Genomic DNA, 19,005 nt, shown 5'->3' with positions numbered 1-19,005 from the left:
ACTGCCCCATCCAAGCCCATCACTGTTCACCCTCACTTGTCGAGATCCTGATGTAATGAAAATGAACTAAAGCCTGATGTAGTGAACTGTTTTTAGTACTATCAGTGTTTATATAAATGTATGAAAGACTAATTTTTTATTTATGGCAATAAGTACCCGAAATATAAAGGACGTACGTGCATGTTGTTTTTTTTTTTTTTTCTCTTTCAAAAAACGGCGTCTGGTATCCTGACCATATTTTTTGTAACCCGACCAAACTATTAATGACAGGGGGCCGCTTTTACTATACCTGATTTGCCATTATAAGCATGGGGGCCCACACTATTCTGATTGGGATACCAAAATATTTGGTTGGGATACACCATCCGCAAAAAACTGAACTTGAACCCATTGATCGCTCAATTATTATACGCTATTTTTGGGACTCCAATAAATTTGATTATGAATTCCTTGACTCATCGGTTTTTGGTACTAGTTAACAACCTCTCTTGCCTATTTTATTTATCACTGTCAACAGTTAACAAGTTAACAATATATATGTAGTAATATTATGAATGTTGACACAATGTTTGCTTCTTGCACGGACTATGATGCAAGGTAAATGGAAGATGATAATTGTATCACACATTTGATTAATTTATACAACTTTTGTAGCTGTATGTACAAATGAATAATGCGATATCGTGATAGACTTATTAATTTGTATGATACTAATATCATTTCCCAAGGTAAATACTCCACATATATATATATATATATATATACTAGCTAATTAGCTCGGGTTCAACCCGGGCTACATAATTAAAAAGTTAAAACCAAAAAATATATACACTTATGTATATAATTTAGGAGAGTTGTGTATGTCTTCAACCCTATTTGCTTATTTGGCTTGCTGGGAGGGGATTTAGGGGAATTCTTACACATACCGATCGTAATTGTTGGAACCATGCTTGGTTGTATGTACATAGACATGTCTATTACATTTGTAGGTTGATGTTTAATAGGTTTAAATGCCTCTTTTACTATATATTGTCCATTTTACGCTAAAGTGTGTTATGTGGTGTCTGTTATTCTTCTCTAATTGTAATGTAGTCAGACAATACTCGACCAACATGTATGGTTACTAAGCTTTTTATACTCTCTATCTTTTTCCACTTTTTGGTCGAAGATAATTTTGAAAGTAGTCTATCTATCTTCGTGTAGGGTTAAGGTTGTCTACATTCTAACTCCCCTAAACACGACTTTTGCCAGATTAGGTACCGTTGTTGTTAGTATGTAATTTGTTGTCGACACATTAAAATTTTTGATATGGAGATAGTAACATATTTATAAAGATAAACATTAATATATAAACCCGATTAGGTGATAAAAAAAAAGTAAAACTAACTACCATAAATCAGTGGTAGATATACAATTAAAAATAAAGAGAGCTAGAATACAATCGATCATTTTTCATATTAATTTTAAAAAAATATAAGGTTACAAAAAAAAATGTAGAAAAATAAATAACATAGGGCCTAATATAAAAAAAAAGTTTTTAAGGTTACAAAAATAATATGTAAAAAAATAAATAACATAGGGCCTAATATAAAAAAAAAAAAAATTTGAAAATAAAGAAAAATAATTATGACATCATAAATTTGTAGAAAATAGCTTAAGAGAAAATATGAGCATGCCACATAAGAAAAAAAGTTCTAGAAACAATTTTGTTTTATTTATATAAGAGATGGGAAAAGGGAATATAAGGCTGTCCGGCACCTAAGCTTAGGTGTGGAACCCCTCACATACTAATATTTTATTATTCTTTGTTTAATGAATAAATGCATGGACCCCCATGATTTTTATGGATTAAAAAAACAATATGTGAGTGTTCCACACCTAAGCTTAGATACCCGACAGCCTTATATTCCCATCCCCCTATATATATATATATATATATATATATATTGTCTTGCCTCGAGCCCATAAGAGAAGTACTGCTCTTGACTAGGATGGTGCTGTTCTGCTTAAAACTACCCTATCTTGAGCAAGAAAGTGTTTAGTAGGGCCGTCCCTTCTAACTATACTGACCCCCGCCCGGGCGTCAACCTTCCGCCCGCCCAACAACATATAACGCTAGTCACCACTGAGGCTAGATAGTAAGCCCCACAACCCAAAGCGCCAAAGCGGCTCTAGATTTGAATTGGTGCATATAGATCAATAAGTTACAACTTAAACCATGAGAGCTAAGTTAATTTCCTACAATTTGCCTCTACGTTTTCCTAACTTGTGGAATCGAGCCATTACATCTTCAATTTTTACACTAGCAAGTAATTCTTTTTCTACGGAACAAAGGACACAAGAGTTAAAAATTCATCACCAATATAGTTGCGCAAATCTGACTTCACAAGCTTCATTGCAGAAAAGCAACTCTCAACGGTTGTTGTTGCAACAGGCAAGACTAGTGCTAGCTTTAACAAACGGTAGACCAAATGATAGGAAAGATGTTTTCTCGTTTTCACCATCTCTTTAGCGAGGTCAGCAATACCATTCAAGTTGGCAAATCTATCATCTTTTGAGACATTGGCATAGTACAGGTTAAGTTGATCTTCAAGATGTTTTCTTTCCACACTATCGAAATCATTTGGATAAAACTCACTCAATCTTACTATCTTTGATGCATCAAAGTCAGAAAATGAGTTATGTGGATTCAAAAGCAGCCATGTTTTCAACTAACTCAGTGGTTACCTCACCAAACTCTCGAATTTGCATATCAACAATAGTATTAAAACAATCAAACTCATAATAATGTTGATTAGTGACGTTAAGCCTTTGTCTTCGGCCTTTTGGGTTGGCATATGTTTCATTCATATTCACCATTGGAATTTCATATTTTTCACAAAAAGCAGAGATTTTCTTTAAAAGTGAACCAAACCCTTCTAATCTATATTTGTTCAAATCTTTCTTGACTGATTTCCCCAACTCAACCGCTTCCAAAATATCTTGATCTTTTCTTTGAGGACAATTTGTAAGACCTAAGATGTGTTTCATCAATTGCAAATGCAACACAAAATCAAATGATCCAAACTATGTTAGAATAGACCGGTTGCTTTATTTTGACTAGAACCATTGATGCCTTCCTTTTCAACAAACACGAGAACCTTAATTACCGATGGAACCATATCAATCAGGCGCAAAATAGTTTAATTTGTAATGAGAACTCCATCTTGTACGTACCAACGTTACATCAGAAAAATCAAAAATGTCACACCCAACAATGCTGACTTGTCGTCATGATAAATACGAGCTGAATACGAAGCCACCCGTGGTGGCACTTTGTATGCATTATTATTTTTTATATACATTACTTTTATTGGGTGCTGGTAGAGTTTTTACGCATTATGAAGGATTTGTATACATTGGTTTTGTTTTGTTAATAATATCTACACTTGAATATAATTTTTTTTTTAAACTGTAAATTAAGTTACATAATGGCATAATTCCACATTTGTTTTTTTATGGTTTAATTATTATATAAAGGCTATGATTGTTTAATTAAATTTCAATCAACTATCACTTTATTAATAAAATTAGGCACTTTTAATTTGATTTGGTTACAAGTGGATTTGGATTGATAAAAGTATAAAACTAACCATATATTGAAACTAGTATATGAATAGTTTGGTCTCTCAATAAGCCCAACTTCTTTATAATAGTTTGGCCCAAAAGAATTAGATGAAGAAAACTTGAATATTTTATCAACTCAATATCAACTAGTTTTTTGTTCTCGAGCGTTGCCCTGGGAGACATTACATAACATCAACACATGAAAATTTATATAAAATGAAACTTGCGTGACAAAAGTTAGAAAGTGAATACGGTAAAAAGTAAAAAAATTGAAAAATTCGTGTCGAAAGTTAGAAAAGACAAAGTATAAAGATTTCGTGAAAAAAATTAATAAACCGAAAGTTATGTGGTAAAAATTGTTGACAAAAGTTAAAAAAACAAAAAGTTGTGTGGTAAAAAGTAAGCGAATGAAACTTTCGTGGCAAAAATTAGAAAAATAAAAGTATAAACGGTAAATAAAACAAAACTTTGGTGCGAAAAGTAGAAGAAACGAAAGTGGTGTGGCAAAAAGTAGAAAGGCAAAAACTTTAGTAAATTTATGTAATAAAAAGTAAAAAGAATGAAACTTTCATGGAAAAAGTTAGAAAAACGAAATTTGATTAAAAAATGAATTAATAAAAAAAATTCAAACATATAAGCAGGCTGCTGATTAAGCGTCTGGGTGCTCTACTGTAGGTAACCGGACTCCACTCTAAATGTAATATATATAATTACATTTTGACCATTTTTGACAGGTCCAAATCCATGTTAAATTTGGTCCGCTTTCGATTTGACCATGGTGCTTCACACAGCTCGGTTACAATGAACTTGCCACTCACTAGCCATCTAACCGGTTTTGTTAAAAAATCAGATTTGAACAATCGGTTTAACAATTATTGATTATGCAAAATACGGGTTACATGTTACAACTTACAAATTTTCAACGTATGTCTAACAAAACTAACTGGTAGCCAGTGGCTGGTAAACTAGTAGTTAGGAGTTATAACTGAAAGTTTTTAGAGCTTTCTAAATTGCGTAAATTGACAATAACAGACTTAGAAAAAAAACTTAATATTATATATAATTATTTTTAAATTTATATTTATCTATCCATATATAAATTCATTCTCAGTTAAATATATAAAAAATAATTTGCTCCTTACAAATATATATATATATATATATGAAAATAAATTTAAAAAAAAAAGAAAAAAAACTAACTTAAATTCTTACCTGAATGTAAAATTCATAAAAAAAAAATTTCAAATGATGCTACCTACTCACAAATGATATTGTTACGCAGAAGTCTTTTCTTAGCCAACAATAGACAATTAGACAAGTAACTTTACGCACGGTTTATCACAAATGGTAAAAGCTTGTAGCTCTTTGTTTTTTTTTTTTCCCTAACATTCAGTCGGTACGTGACATCAAGGAAACCTTACTGTATAATGGTGAAGTTTTGCGCGTACCCTAGACAATGAGATGTTGACCATAGACTGTTACAAGTATTCGGGGGAAAAAACTTCAAGACTTGTCATCCCTAAGGATCGAACTCAAGACCTTGGGTAAAATATGTGATGCCTCTGACCAGTTGGACTAGTCATCATTGACAAGTAGCTCTTTTTTAACTTTTGCAATACTAACCTTTGAGGAAGGAGCGTTTAATAACAATCTAAAAGCTTGAATTTCTTTTATTCAAACGAAATTTTTTATTAGATATGAGCTCTATTTTTTCTTGAAAACTTTAAGCCTGAAACTCTTGAAAACCCCTAAAAGCTCATTATCAAACACGAGAGATAGTGCTCGCGCGTTACGGCGGTGAGATGTTGGGGTGATAGGTCAAGTCATAGAGTATGATAGCCAAATGACTTAGTCGTACAGGCCCCCCTTCGGATTTAAAAATTTGTCGAAACTATATCGAATAATATCTCTAGTGAAAAAGCATGATATTTTAAGAACACCTAAACAATTTTTATAATTTATCGATATACAGGTTTTGAGATAAAATGATTTATGGATGAGAGTGAAAAAAATGAATAGTTGAGATTTGATTAGAGAAAAATAAATGAGTGGTTGAGATTTAATGTTATTATAGGTATATTAGGTAGAGATATATAAATTAGTGAATAAATAATAAGAATATTTTTGGTAGTTCAAATCATCTTTTCTTAAAAAGAAAAAAAAATTCTTTATAAGATAGTATTAAATATCCGTTTTAAGTGATGTCTTAAATTTTATTTTGTTATTTATTTTATAAATTAAGGAAAAGCAGAAACTTCACATATATTAGGAAATTGTCCACAACATGGAACTTAAACCCAAAAGATTAACAAAACATCGCACATATACAAGCCACAAGTATATACAAGCCACAATTAGGATGAAATAGTTTGTTTTAGATCAATATTTTTAAAGAACTATTATAAGACAATTTACTGCTTCATTTAATTTGTCATAAAACACAAACTTTCCATCTTCAATTGGCAATAAAATTTGATATGATATATTAAGGTAATTAATTCCTACAAAGGTATAGAAGAAAAAAGCAGAAAGACGGACGTGTGAAAAGAATGGCCTCTTGGGGTGGACTGCATTGTGATAATAGAGTCGACGTGGGCATCTTGCAATCGTGGCTCTTGCGACTGTCCATGCTGTATCTCCATTTACCACATGCATCTTCTCGATCTACTTGTCATAAAGCTAATCAATAATTATAATTGTATATTCGTGCAATTGGCAATGCCATACGAGTTATTGAGTTAAATTTTATTACGAGCATTAGTATAACTGCAAATAAAAAACGATTTCAAAATGACCAAAATATGTTTGAACATTAATCTAATGTATATACTAGGATGTTTCAAATTGACAAAATATGTTTAAACATCAATCAAATCTATATAATAACAAAGTATCATGATATAATACCGATATATTGATTTCTTTCATGTGGATTAGACAAGTTAAACATCATTTAATACAAAGTAATCCAAACTATTATTTGATCGATTATAATGATAACTAGATTATTATTTTACGTTATACATGTGGGTAAGCTCATATGATTAATAAAATGTCAAAGTTATATTACAACGTACATGCTACTTAAATATTATTTCTAACAACTAGAACGAAAAATTGATATTACCCGTCTAATACACAAATGCCTAATAAAAATGTATAGATTGTGAACATATAAGAACAAACTTATAGAATAAAGATATCAATTGTCTCTACATCTACATAGAAATTACATATGATCTATAACAAAACCGTACTACTATTTGATGATGAAATTAATATTACAACAAAACTTAATACTAACAAAAGAATAAAAACACCCTTCATTATAAAAAAAAACTCGCAATGCCCATGTTATCCCCATATCGTTAGTTTGTTATTGCTCTAATAACAAGCCAACATTATTAGGATCGACTCGTTACGAGGTCATTCATTGTTCTGATACAAATGAAAGACAAATGTTTCCTTTTTATTAATTATTGGAGATTTGGTGGTATCTAGACTAATTATGGGTTACTAGTGTATTGAGGATGTTGTAAAGGATAGAGATTAGTGATTGATTCGTGGTAGATGATGATTTTTTTCTCATTAGACATTAGACTGTGTGGAGTGGGGGATAAACCAGCCGACGCCGTCCTTTGTCGCCTCACTGCTGCCCGCTACACTACACCGAGAGGTGGCAAATGTCAACAAAAAAAAAGGCTCCCGATCAATATTCATCGCCTTCCATTCGTGAGTTTTCCAAAAAACTAGTCGTTCCAATGCAACTTCATAATTAACCTAAAACTATTCCATGTTAATGTCCCATCAGAAAAATCATCATCTACCACCAATCAATCACTAACTGCATTGTGACCTCTCTTACTCTTTTAATCATGTCTCGTTTATTTTTCGAGCTTAATATCCAAGAGTAACTGGGGATGTTTGCCTCACTAGATGTTCTGGGTTAGCATTGTCATTTAAATTAATTATTACTAAAACAACTAACATTAGATGTTAAAAGGAAATTAAATTAAAGAATTGAGTCCGTGAAAAGCCTAAAGCTTAAGCATCATCTATACTATCAGATAAAACAAACCATCCCTATTTTTCCTTAAATTTTTTACCTATGAAAAATCAAAAATACCCTTCTCTTTTATTCACTAATTTAAACATCTCTATCTAATATACCTATAATACCCTTAATGAAATAATTTAAAGTATAGATCCCCTAACACTTAAAATAACTACAATATCAGCTTTAACATCAATTACTTTTACATTCACCACCATCGTCGCCCCCATCACTCTCCCCACTGTCGTCCTCATTGCCGCCGTCACCACCAACCACCTCCGCTATTACTACCCTCACCACCGCTGCATTACACGGGCATAAGTCTAGTATTATAAACATAAACGGATAGTTTTTTATTTTGGAACATCAACATAGATAGATGATTAGATGGTATTCTTGATCATTAACATAGATAGATAGTATTCTTAAATTTTGTGGAAATAACTTTTTTGGAATGGTAGTGGAAATAACTTATTCAAATTTCGTTTTACATTTCAAAATTATAAACTTATGTAAGCCAATTTTGGCTCCCTTTCACTCTAGTTCCCCTCTTCCTATATGTAGCCAAGCAAGAACCAACTTCTTTGTGTTCATTTGTCTTTTTTAGCTTCAAACACATCAATCTACCTTTATACTTCAAAGTTCAAACCAAAACTAAACTCAAATCACTTTTAAATCCTTAGAAATTACTAATTTTCTCCTTTCATTTCAACATTTCCAAAATGGTGGCCATATCCAAACCTCCATTTGAATTGCTCTTTGTAAAACCCTGCAAAGAAAGCAACAACAACAACAATAACAAAAACCAATTAAAACTCTCAACTATTCCCATAATTGACCTTTCGAAACCGGAATCAAAACCCCTCTTAGTTAAAGCTTGTCAAGATTTTGGATTCTTTAAAGTTGTCAATCATGGTGTTCCAATGAAGTTCATTAATAAACTCGAATCAGAAGCCATTAAATTCTTCAATTCTCCTCTTTCTATCAAACAAAAAGCCGGGCCACCTAACCCATTTGGATATGGAAACAGGCTTCTTGGTCAAAATGGCGATTCGGGTTGGGTTGAATATCTTCTTCTTAATGCAAAACCGGATCAAAACAACCCCACATTACCCATTTTCGACGCAAAACCAGAAATATTTCAGTAAGAATAATAACACATTAAATTTTCTAGCTTCTTTCAAAAAATTTACCTCAATTTGTATCAAACTTACATATGTTTAATTTGTTATTTGTAGATGTGTGGTGAATGATTATGTGACAGCAGTAAAGAAAATGACTTGTGATATTCTTGAATTATTGGCAGATGATTTGAAATTAGAGCCAAGAAATGTGTTTAGTAAGATGTTAATGGATGAACAGAGTGATTCTGTTTTCCGGGTCAATTACTATCCACCATGCCCAGAGCTTCAAGAACCCGAAAAGCTAGGAAAAAAGTTGATTGGATTTGGAGAACACACTGACCCACAAATCATTTCTGTTTTGAGATCTAACAACACTTCTGGTCTAGAAATCTTGTTGAAAAATGGGACTTGGATGTCTGTTCCTCCTGATTCTAACTCATTCTTTGTCAATGTTGGTGATTCTTTGCAGGTACACACAAACTACTATTGTTACTTTTCCAAATTAAATGTTCATAATGAAAATGACAGGCGGTATTAAAAAAGGGAAAATGCTAACTAGCTTGCAGAAAAGCAATGGTACATTTTCATAAAAAAAAAGTTCAGTTGAATTTTATGGTAAAAATAAAACTATTTTATGCATGTTAAGAACAGCTATATAACAGCTTATAGGACTGTCATCAGCAAAACCCAAATAAAAAAGTTTCTGTCAACCAATTAATAAGATGTCATTTTTACTTTTTAAAAGTATTTTGACCGGTTAAAACTTAAAAGGTGGAAACTTATTTTGGAACGAAGGATATTATTTCGAATATGTGCAAGTGGTTGAAACATGATATACGTTGGTGGCTTGGGTGTCTAGAAGAAGTAGATAACATAAAGAAATCTTTATGATGATTGTCAATCATAGCAATCTTGCATGGCAAATAAGTCATAATCAAATTATATACAAAGTACAACAAGCCACTTTTTGGTTTTCAAGAAGTCTCTTTCAATTTCTTTCACATTTTAAATATGTCATATGTATCACTATATCATATCATTGCCTGCTTTATAAGTAAAATTGGAAAGCGGCAATGATCCAATAGTTGTTGTATGTGTCACGACACGACATTCTTGGTATAACCATAACCTAGATATAGAGACGGAGCCAGGAATTTATAACGTTAAACCGTGGAGTGGAACGTGACGAAATTGTGTGATGTAACAAATGCAGGTAATGACAAATGGGAGGTTCAAGAGTGTGAAACATAGAGTAGTGGCAAGTAGCTCGAAAAGCAGGTTGTCAATGATCTATTTTGGAGGACCACCATTGAGTGAGAAAATAGCACCATTGCCATCACTCCTGGAAAGTGAGGAAGCCAGCTTGTACAAAGAGTTCACTTGGTTTGAATACAAAAAATCCGCATTAAATTCTAGATTGTCTGATAACAGACTCGGTCTTTTTGAAAAAAACCGCGTCTTAAGTTAATTAAAGGCGTCGAGTTTGATTGTAGCATTTCTGTAATACCTACAAGTCATCCACAATGGGATTATACTTTTTTAGAAGCGCTTTTTTTGTACTATGCAACAAATTAGTCTAGCCCACAAGGAAATATGCTAATATCTCACTAAAAGGGTAGTAGAGATATGTATGTATATTTTCTTGTTTTGAACATAACGATCATTAAAAGGAAACGAATTGAAGAAGAATTAATCTGTTAGCCTTTTTTATTCTACTATTCAATTAGCTAGTATTAAATCTTGTATAAGTTTCCAGTAGCCACTTTTGTTGAACTTGCTTCCATATATTCTTGATGACCTAATATAACTAACACTACTTTTTTGGTTGTCGATACAAGTTTCATTTGTTCATTTTTAGATTTATATTTCGTGTTCAACGATATGATGTGATCAAACCTAATTAAACTCTTACATAGAGCCGAGGAAAAATCAAACAAAGTGCTCATTGTGGTTTAAAGTTAGATTTTGAATTCTTAAACAACATCTAAATTATCCTCTAAGGTACTAGAAAAAAGTTACAACTGTTGGCTTTACATACCTCTCACATTAATGAATAATTTTTACAAAATCTTAGTATTTCTTAAACTAATTAAATGTTGTTCGTATATTAACATCCTAGTAACATTAAGAAGAGGAGGTCTCTGCTACGCGGTTTTTTCCATATTGGGAATTTTCTATATTATCCGTTATACTTAGCGCAACTTCCCACGTGCGACGTATGGGAAGCGGAACAGAAACTCGGGCTTAGGTGCAAGCAAGCACAAGGGGTGCTTGTTTTCGATGTAGAAATCTTTTGATTATTGATCATGAAATACGTATAATGTGTCTGATATATATTATGATATGTGACATACATATATAAGTTGAATATAGACAAGAAAAATACATGATTGCCGGTATGACCAATATATAACACATTATGGCTTAATCGGCCCCTACTAGTAGTTACAGAATTTACAATTAATTAAGCATATGTATGATACTTCACAAGAAGTTATAAGTCTAATCTGCCATTTAATTAGTTACACATCTATATATACAAAACCATCACTAATCTTATCCGTAGAGCACAAAACCTAGCTATGAAATGAAAAGATTGAGACTGCCATATGATACAATAACGATGATTGAACGCTTCATAGGGCACATGGCAAAACCATCTCATTTTCTTTTTTTAGGACAACATTAACACCAATCATGTGTATTATCCTCTAATCTCTTTCTAAGTGAGACTCTAATGATCATTAATTAGGGTCTAATATATACTGAAATAAACATATGTCTATCAAGACTAGATCTACATGGCATGGACACAAATATGGAGATAATAAAGCAAGTTAATTGCATCTGGGTGTTAATAACATGGAAAAACCGCCCCACAAGACTTAGCAAGGATCTGAATCCTGGTCTGTGATTAAATCACTAAAAACCTCCATACTCCCACATTAATCCCTAGACAATTGTCAGTTAATCTAGTCCTCTTTAATTTGGCGTGTTCATTTGATTTTCCTGTAAAAAGAAACTAAGCTTTGTGTATATATTGTTCGGAACTTCAGACATAATTTTTAAGCAAAAATTCGTATCAATTAATTTAATGAATTCACTGCACAGCCAAGCATCGAAATTTAACCTAACCATGTGCTTTCAATATAGAAACATTAGAAATGGAAGCAACTAAGAAAGAAAGTACATTAATGAGACCCTAAGTAGTATTTATCTTGGGCTTCAATGAGCATTCCGGGCCGATTTCGGTTATTAATTTTAATAACCAGTTTTGGTTATTTTTTAAAACAGTAATAACCAGTTACGATTAGCTTGTACCGGTTAATAATCGGTTTTTAGATTTTAAAACTGGAACCTATCTAACCGATTTCGATTAATAAAACTGACCGGTTAACCTATTCGGTTTTCTTTTTAACCGTCCATTATAATATTGAGAAAGTGGTGAACAATGGGGAAAAACAATCATTTCCGACAAGTCTGAGCGACGAACCCATATTCCAAAAAAACCCATATTCCAAATAAACATCATTTTCTAAACACAAAACAAAATTCATCATCCCAAATCTCAAAAACAACCAAAATTTGATGTTGGATTTGATGAAAGAAGTATTAATCTATATATAGTATAGATATATTGAAAGCTTGTGAAATCATCTGATGGTGCGATCTTTCCGGTTATATATCAGTGTATGTATATAATATGTGATTAACCGGTTATAGGTTAACCGGTAGATAATCGGTTTTGGTTTTGAAAAGAGTAATCGGTTAGTAACCAACGGTTTTTGGTAACCTATAATCGGGTTTTACTATTCCGGTTTCGATTACCGGTTACAAATCGGTTCGGTTCGGTTAATCGGTTTTTTCTTGCACCTCTATAATCGATTTTTTCTTGCACCTCTAGAGCGACTTATATCGTCGGCCTTCTTGACTATTTTCACTATTGGAATTTGGAAACCCGACTTTTAAGTACGATACTTAAATTAAAGTATATGTCTGAAATATCATATATTGATCTTAATCTTAATTTCAATATTTTTAATTTAAATCTTTTTATATATTGCAGTTGCTCTAATAACTTATCAACTAGTTATATAACTCCCGATTTTTTTAATTTGACTTTCACTTTCAATTTTGATTTATATTATAATCTTATTCAAAAAAATTTAATCAAATATTCTAATCCATAAAATTTAAACCTTGTATAATCATACCCAACAAAGAAAAAGAAAAAAACAAGTACATTTGGCTTTTATTTCTACAAGCCCGTAATAACTTTGATGTTATTAATTTATTATACGAGTAGTTTCTTTTTAAAGGTACAGATAACTCGTAATTATCAGGGCGTCTAGCATACAACCGGACTTATACTATAAAGCCATCTCGCCAAATGGATCCTTAGTTTAAACCCTTCGATTATGAAAAATTCCTATCATTCAGAAATCTGTAGGGCCGGGGTAATACTCCGTATTTTTGTAATATAGCATTGACAAAAAAAACCTCTTTGTATTATTAAAGAATAGAGATTTTAATTTCAAATCCTGATATGAGTAAAATGTTTTCAGAAATAGAGACAGTTTTTCTTTAATAGATTTCTTCTAAATTTAGAGTATGATATATATAGATACAAAGTTGTTGGAGCTCATATTGTTGTTCAAATAAGTGTTAAATAAGTTAAACGACGGAATAGATAAATGATATCATTGATTAAGCAATAAATATAATATGTGAATTTGTTTTTCTTTTTTGTTAAGCTTAAGAAGAAAAAAAACATCTTATTTTATTCAATGAATTGAATTAATTTTTTTAATCAAGTCTTTTAGTAAGTTCTAAGAAAATTACCTTATTTCCCAAATGGGACATAATAATATATCCAAGAAAAAAGTTTTCCATGAGTTTAGTTGTACTTGCTCCTTTTAGATTACTATGATTCCACCCATATCATCCAATGACCGATGGTAAATCACATTATCACCGTTAAACAGAATAAATTAAGAAAATATAAGCTTCTGATTAATTGTCAACATATTTGTCTTTACTTTAAAAAACCAACTGGGTTGAATCAGTGGTTATAGTCATTGCCTTTAAAGACAGAAATCATGGATTCGATACTCATGCCGAGCAAGGCTGGTGGTCCTTTTCTATGTAACACCCCAAGATTTTAAAAAGATAAAATAAATTAATTTATATTATAGTTTTATCATTAAAATATTTTCCTGGAATTTTATTTTTAGATACGAGGTTAATTTAGTTGGAACTTTAGTGGATAACGGGTATTTTACCCACCAAAATAATTTAAGGGCGTGGCATAAGATGTCAGCCACATTGTTTTCTCCTTAGTCATATTTCCACCATCTTCTTCTTTCTTTTCTCCATCTTTTCTCAACTTCAATTCCAATTATCTTCAAGTATGTAATCTTTCTACTCATTATATCAAAGACATTTTTCTAGTAAATGTAATAATAATATTATAATAATCAAGAATTCTAGCAAGATTAAATTGGAGGATGTGGGTGTATGTGTGTGTGATTTTCGAATTTTACAAGAAAAAAAAGGAAGGAAGAAAAGTTGATGATTATTTATCCTTATCGTTGTTGATATCTTTCCTAGGTATGATTCTTGTTTCATCTTATTAATTAAATTAGGATTGATAAAAGTAATTAATTTGGGGTTTTGATGAAATGAGTCATTTAAATTAAGTTCAATTTAGGGTTCTTGAATTGATATGAATTAAGAGTTTTTCTTAAATTGCGTTATTTACTTAAAATTAAGCTAGAGTTCATTAAAATTGACAAATTGAGGATTTTGAAATGAGTTGGTTATGTTGTAATGCTCTAGCTAAATCCTTACTTGTAATAGAGCATATTGATATGTGATTGCATGAATATTTTGATAAAAGTGTTTTTAATGATTTTTATGGTCAAAGCAAGAAAATGAAGATTTTGAGTAAATAATGTAGTATGACCATAAAGAAGTGATTATGAGAAGATGGAAATAATGATTTTTTGAGTAAAATGTTGTATGGTCATATGATGAGATAATGAAATTGTGATTTTCGTATTTATGAGTTATGACCATGATGTTGTGAAAGTAAATTGAGATTTTAAAAGAAGCCAATTTAAGAACAAGATGAGAATGAAAATGGGTTAAGAATCGCTAGTGACATATTTGTGTTTGGCTATGGCTAGATAGCCTTGATTATGATGGATGACCTTATATGTGTTTTGAATTTGATTTACTAGATTGAAGGCTTGTAATTTGTGTTCTTGCGGTCATCATGGAGTTTGGTTGTCGCGAAGGAAGTGATTACTGTACGTTAGGTCGACTACCATATGATGGTGGATTCCGTGTGTGGTAATTGATTTGGCGTTAGGGCCTAATTTGAGGTCGGGACCTAAGAATCCCATATTTGAATCGAGATGAGACCTAAGAACCTCTTGTTGTATTGAGATATGACCTAAAAACCTTTGAGGCCTAAGAATCTCTTGAGATTATTGTTTAGCGTATATGGATCCATGTATGTTTTGTTAGCATAAAGGTGAGTATGCAAGTGATGGTATGACGATGCCATTGGCTACATGTGATAGTCCTTTGTGTTTTTGCCCTTTTCCGTGTGTATAAACGTATGCAATGGTATTCACTAAGCTTTGCTTACTTTTTAGTTTTACCCTTTTTATAGGTTGTCCCGGATGTCGAATAAATATAAGTGGCATAAATATTGAAGTTGATTCTTAAAGCTTGAAGAATTTGTTAATTGCGATAAAATTTGGTTGGTGGCTAGAACCCATGGTGACCCCTTTGGACTAATGACTCTTGAAACATTTGAAGTGTTTTTGGTAATGATTTGTTACATATATTTTTGCAAAAGTTGGTTTGAGTCATGGTCTTTTGTACATAATGTGTTAGGTCAATTTTGGTTAACGACATAACGGGTAAACAACTCATTTGGTTGTTAAAAGTATGTATGGTCCAATGAACGCTTTGGTTATGTTTACTATTGTGTTTGAAACTTGTTTGAATCAGAAATGTTGTGTCATGAGGTTTAGAATCAAGTTAAGGATTTTGCAATTAATTTCATGTGTCAAAAAAATGGTTTTGTTGCTGTCAGACCAGAAAAGGCGCCGCAACTTTGGTCTTGTCTATTTTTCTGACCTCTTAGGTTCGCCACAACTTTGAAAGGGTTCATCGCAACTTTTTCCTATTCAACACAAAACTCAAATTTTCAAACGACCATAACTTTTAAACCGTAACTCTGGTTTTAACGTCCAAGTTATCCACAGAAACTTGTTAGAGTCTATTTTCCAATGGTAATGTCCTCTAACGATGAAACAAATCTTGGTTTATTATAATGTTGGTTCAAAGTGGATTGGTCAAATCCCGTATATATATATAAAAAAAAAGGTTTACTATGATTTTTGGTTCGAGTCATTTCATTCTACCTTTAGTAGAACTTGAAATCAGTTTCTCTACCTTTGGTATGGGTAAGGCTGTCTACATCTCAACCTTCCCTATATACCGTCGAAGCCGGTATTTGGGACCCAAAATCCGTGGAAGACAGCATTGGAGTTAAAAAAGATATTTGTCTTTACTTATATGTTACTTACGATTAAAACAAGTTAACCGTAAGGTTAAATTTATAACCATGATATAATATATATATATATATATATCATAAAAATGTTTAGTGAAATTGAAGTAAAGTAAAATTGATGGAAAATAAGTCTTCATTTCAAATCCAAAACACTCTTGGTTCCAATTTCCAAACAAAGGCTAGTATTCTCAATGGACATCGTACGTAATACTTATAGACAACAATAATACAGCAACAATGATAAACGATCAATCAAGAACATTAACATGACTTAGCCTAGGCAATGTCTTTCAACTTCATCAATATATGATCATTAGCAATATATATAACTCAAACATATATGATTTTGATGCCGTCGATGGTAACATCATCGCAACCGGTCCTTGGAATCAAAGTAACCAACACACTGTCATCGTCGTCGGCCTGTAACTCATCCAACAGCTCTGTCATTCCTGCACGGAAACTCGTCTTACTCCTCGACTTGCCCTTATGCTTATGCGGTAGCTGTGCAAAGCTACCTGCATACTCGGTCTGTGATGGCGAGCTAGAATTGTCATCCTCATCGTTAACAAACACATCAAACTTCACATATATTTGGCTATCGTACTTAATCCCATATAACACCAAAAGCTCTTGATGTTCCTTCTTTTCTTTCTTGCTCCTCGATTTCTTTGGCCTTGACACCAAAAGCTTCACAATTTTGTCGAGTTTAATAGGGAAAGAGGTGTCATTTGTGTTTTTAATCTTTCCTGTCATTTTCTTGGCTATCCCAGATTTTGGAGCACGAGGCACAGGCTTCGTGCTCACCCAGGGTACGTCTACTTTCTGATAGTCGTACCCTAGTTTATTTGTAAGTAAACAATCTTTGACATAGACGCGAACGAGGTTTTTGTTCTCATCGTAGAACACGAATGAAGTGTTGAGCCAATCAGTGTCTGTGATGTCAACGTTTTTTCCATCCAACATCTTCCATAGCGACCACATCCGATCAACGTTACAATGGTGGCAATAGAACAACGGGTCACGACCCGATGAGTATAAATTACCCATGTCTTCTCCATTTGTTTCTCGTGGGTCGCCAACCCAAACGTGGATCGGTATGTGTGGTATTTGTTCAATAGATCCACCTCCATCGATAGGTTCTGTACCCGCACGATACTCACCCCCAAAAAATGAAATTGGGTCGGTAGCGTTAGTAACCATTTGGCGATACATAATCGCAAGATTGTTACTTACAGTATCTTGTTCTGGCGTGTCGGTGTTTGAAGCGTGGTATCCTAGATCGATAACTGCATTTAGATGATCTTGATTTCTTTTGGAATCAAAGAGAGATGAATTCGGGTCGTTGAAGTATGAAGGAATTCTCATTCCTGCAGGGGTGTCCCAGTTCCAAAATGGCAACCCGAAAGTTGGATCATCAATTAAACTACCCAGAATTCTTTCATAAAAGTACAAGTACCAACGATGAAACGGGTAGAAAATCCATGAGTTATGGATTTGGATTTCGACGTCTGGGAAGCCACTCGAGGATTGGGTATAAGAGCCATTACAATAAGCGCAATGAACTTGCGCTTGTTGAAAGAAGCTACGAGGATCGTCTTTTGGTAGCTCTTTCATGCGCTTAACCGCTTCTTGAAACTTTGCAATGTAAGATGGACTCATCAAATGAGCAGCCGGTCTAACACGCAACGGCTGCTCCTTTGGGAACTCAAAGTCTAAAATCTGAGGAGAGTCTGGCGGACAACAGTCGTCGCCTTGGGGAGTATTCTCCCCGGGTGTGAAACCACTAAGTGGGTTATTTCCACATTTTGAAATGTCTGGGGCGGCCAGAGGGGCCGCTCCAACCGATCGAGCAGATGTCAAGCTCGCAACGCCAACAAGTCCTCCTAGACCGAGAAGCATGTCACGACGATCAAAGGATGACTCAATCATTGGCTTTTGATCATTTTCTTTATCAGAACTAGCATTACATGAGATCATCTTACCATTTGACTGTCTCGGTAGCTTGAATAAGGAACCTTTGGTCATTGGGAACATATTAGGCCACGAAGAAACAACCGGAGAGGTCGTCGTGACGGCCGTGTATTTGGCAACGACTACGGTTGGCGTTGGTAGAGAAGTCATCATAATTTGGCAGCTAGTAAGACTATACTTTTAGTTTGTTAATTTGCATGTCAATATGACTACCAAGATGACTTTTATAGTGGATGATGTATTTTACCTAACCTTGGCCGCCTCTTCTTTTGGAGGAATACTTTTCAGTGTTAAAAATTCTATAGTCATTCCTAACCTAGGTTGGTATTCCTGGCTGCTATGATCTTTACCACCTACGCCACTTGTTTTTCTTTTAACGTTTGGATTGTTATAGTAATTAAGTATAAATAGTTGTAATAAAAATTTTATTTTGTCATTATCAAAAGACATCACTCTATAAATATGAAACACTAAATTATATTGTCAAAATATTCATACAGTACACCCTCAGTGCTGACTTTTAATGGTGACATATTACTTCGAATTTCACTTTTTTAAAAAATAAATTAAAATCGATACATCATTACCAACAATACCTCATTACATTCTTAGCCTTTTATATATATTAATTAATTTTATACACACAAATAACAAGA

At 32.8% G+C, this 19,005-nt stretch overlaps 3 protein-coding genes across 3 annotated transcripts; 1 reads left to right on the top strand and 2 right to left on the bottom strand.

Annotated features, from left to right (window-relative positions):
• Window positions 1-2,321: 2,321 nt before the first annotated feature.
• Window positions 2,322-3,030, bottom strand: LOC122601541. Its single transcript, XM_043774296.1, has 2 exons — window positions 2,728-3,030; window positions 2,322-2,651 (listed from the first exon to the last, which is right to left on the bottom strand). Exons 1-2 carry the CDS (start codon window positions 3,028-3,030, stop codon window positions 2,322-2,324), a joined length of 633 nt encoding a protein of 210 aa, XP_043630231.1.
• A 5,352-nt stretch (window positions 3,031-8,382) lies between these two features.
• On the top strand, window positions 8,383-10,285 carry LOC122600919 (gibberellin 2-beta-dioxygenase 1-like). Its single transcript, XM_043773695.1, has 3 exons — window positions 8,383-8,804; window positions 8,899-9,253; window positions 9,998-10,285. Exons 1-3 carry the CDS (start codon window positions 8,383-8,385, stop codon window positions 10,250-10,252), a joined length of 1,032 nt encoding a protein of 343 aa, XP_043629630.1. The 3' UTR covers window positions 10,253-10,285.
• Window positions 10,286-16,490: 6,205 nt separating this feature from the next.
• Window positions 16,491-18,527, bottom strand: LOC122600360 (polyphenol oxidase I, chloroplastic-like). Its single transcript, XM_043773068.1, has one exon. The coding sequence runs from the start codon at window positions 18,500-18,502 to the stop codon at window positions 16,706-16,708; it is 1,797 nt and encodes a 598-aa protein (XP_043629003.1). The 5' UTR covers window positions 18,503-18,527; the 3' UTR covers window positions 16,491-16,705.
• Between the last annotated feature and the right edge of the window lie 478 nt (window positions 18,528-19,005).

The sequence above is a fragment of the Erigeron canadensis genome, chromosome 5 (assembly GCF_010389155.1).
Source record: "Erigeron canadensis isolate Cc75 chromosome 5, C_canadensis_v1, whole genome shotgun sequence".
Lineage (NCBI taxonomy): Eukaryota > Viridiplantae > Streptophyta > Magnoliopsida > Asterales > Asteraceae > Erigeron > Erigeron canadensis.
This window is presented reverse-complemented; position numbering and strand designations above follow the sequence as displayed.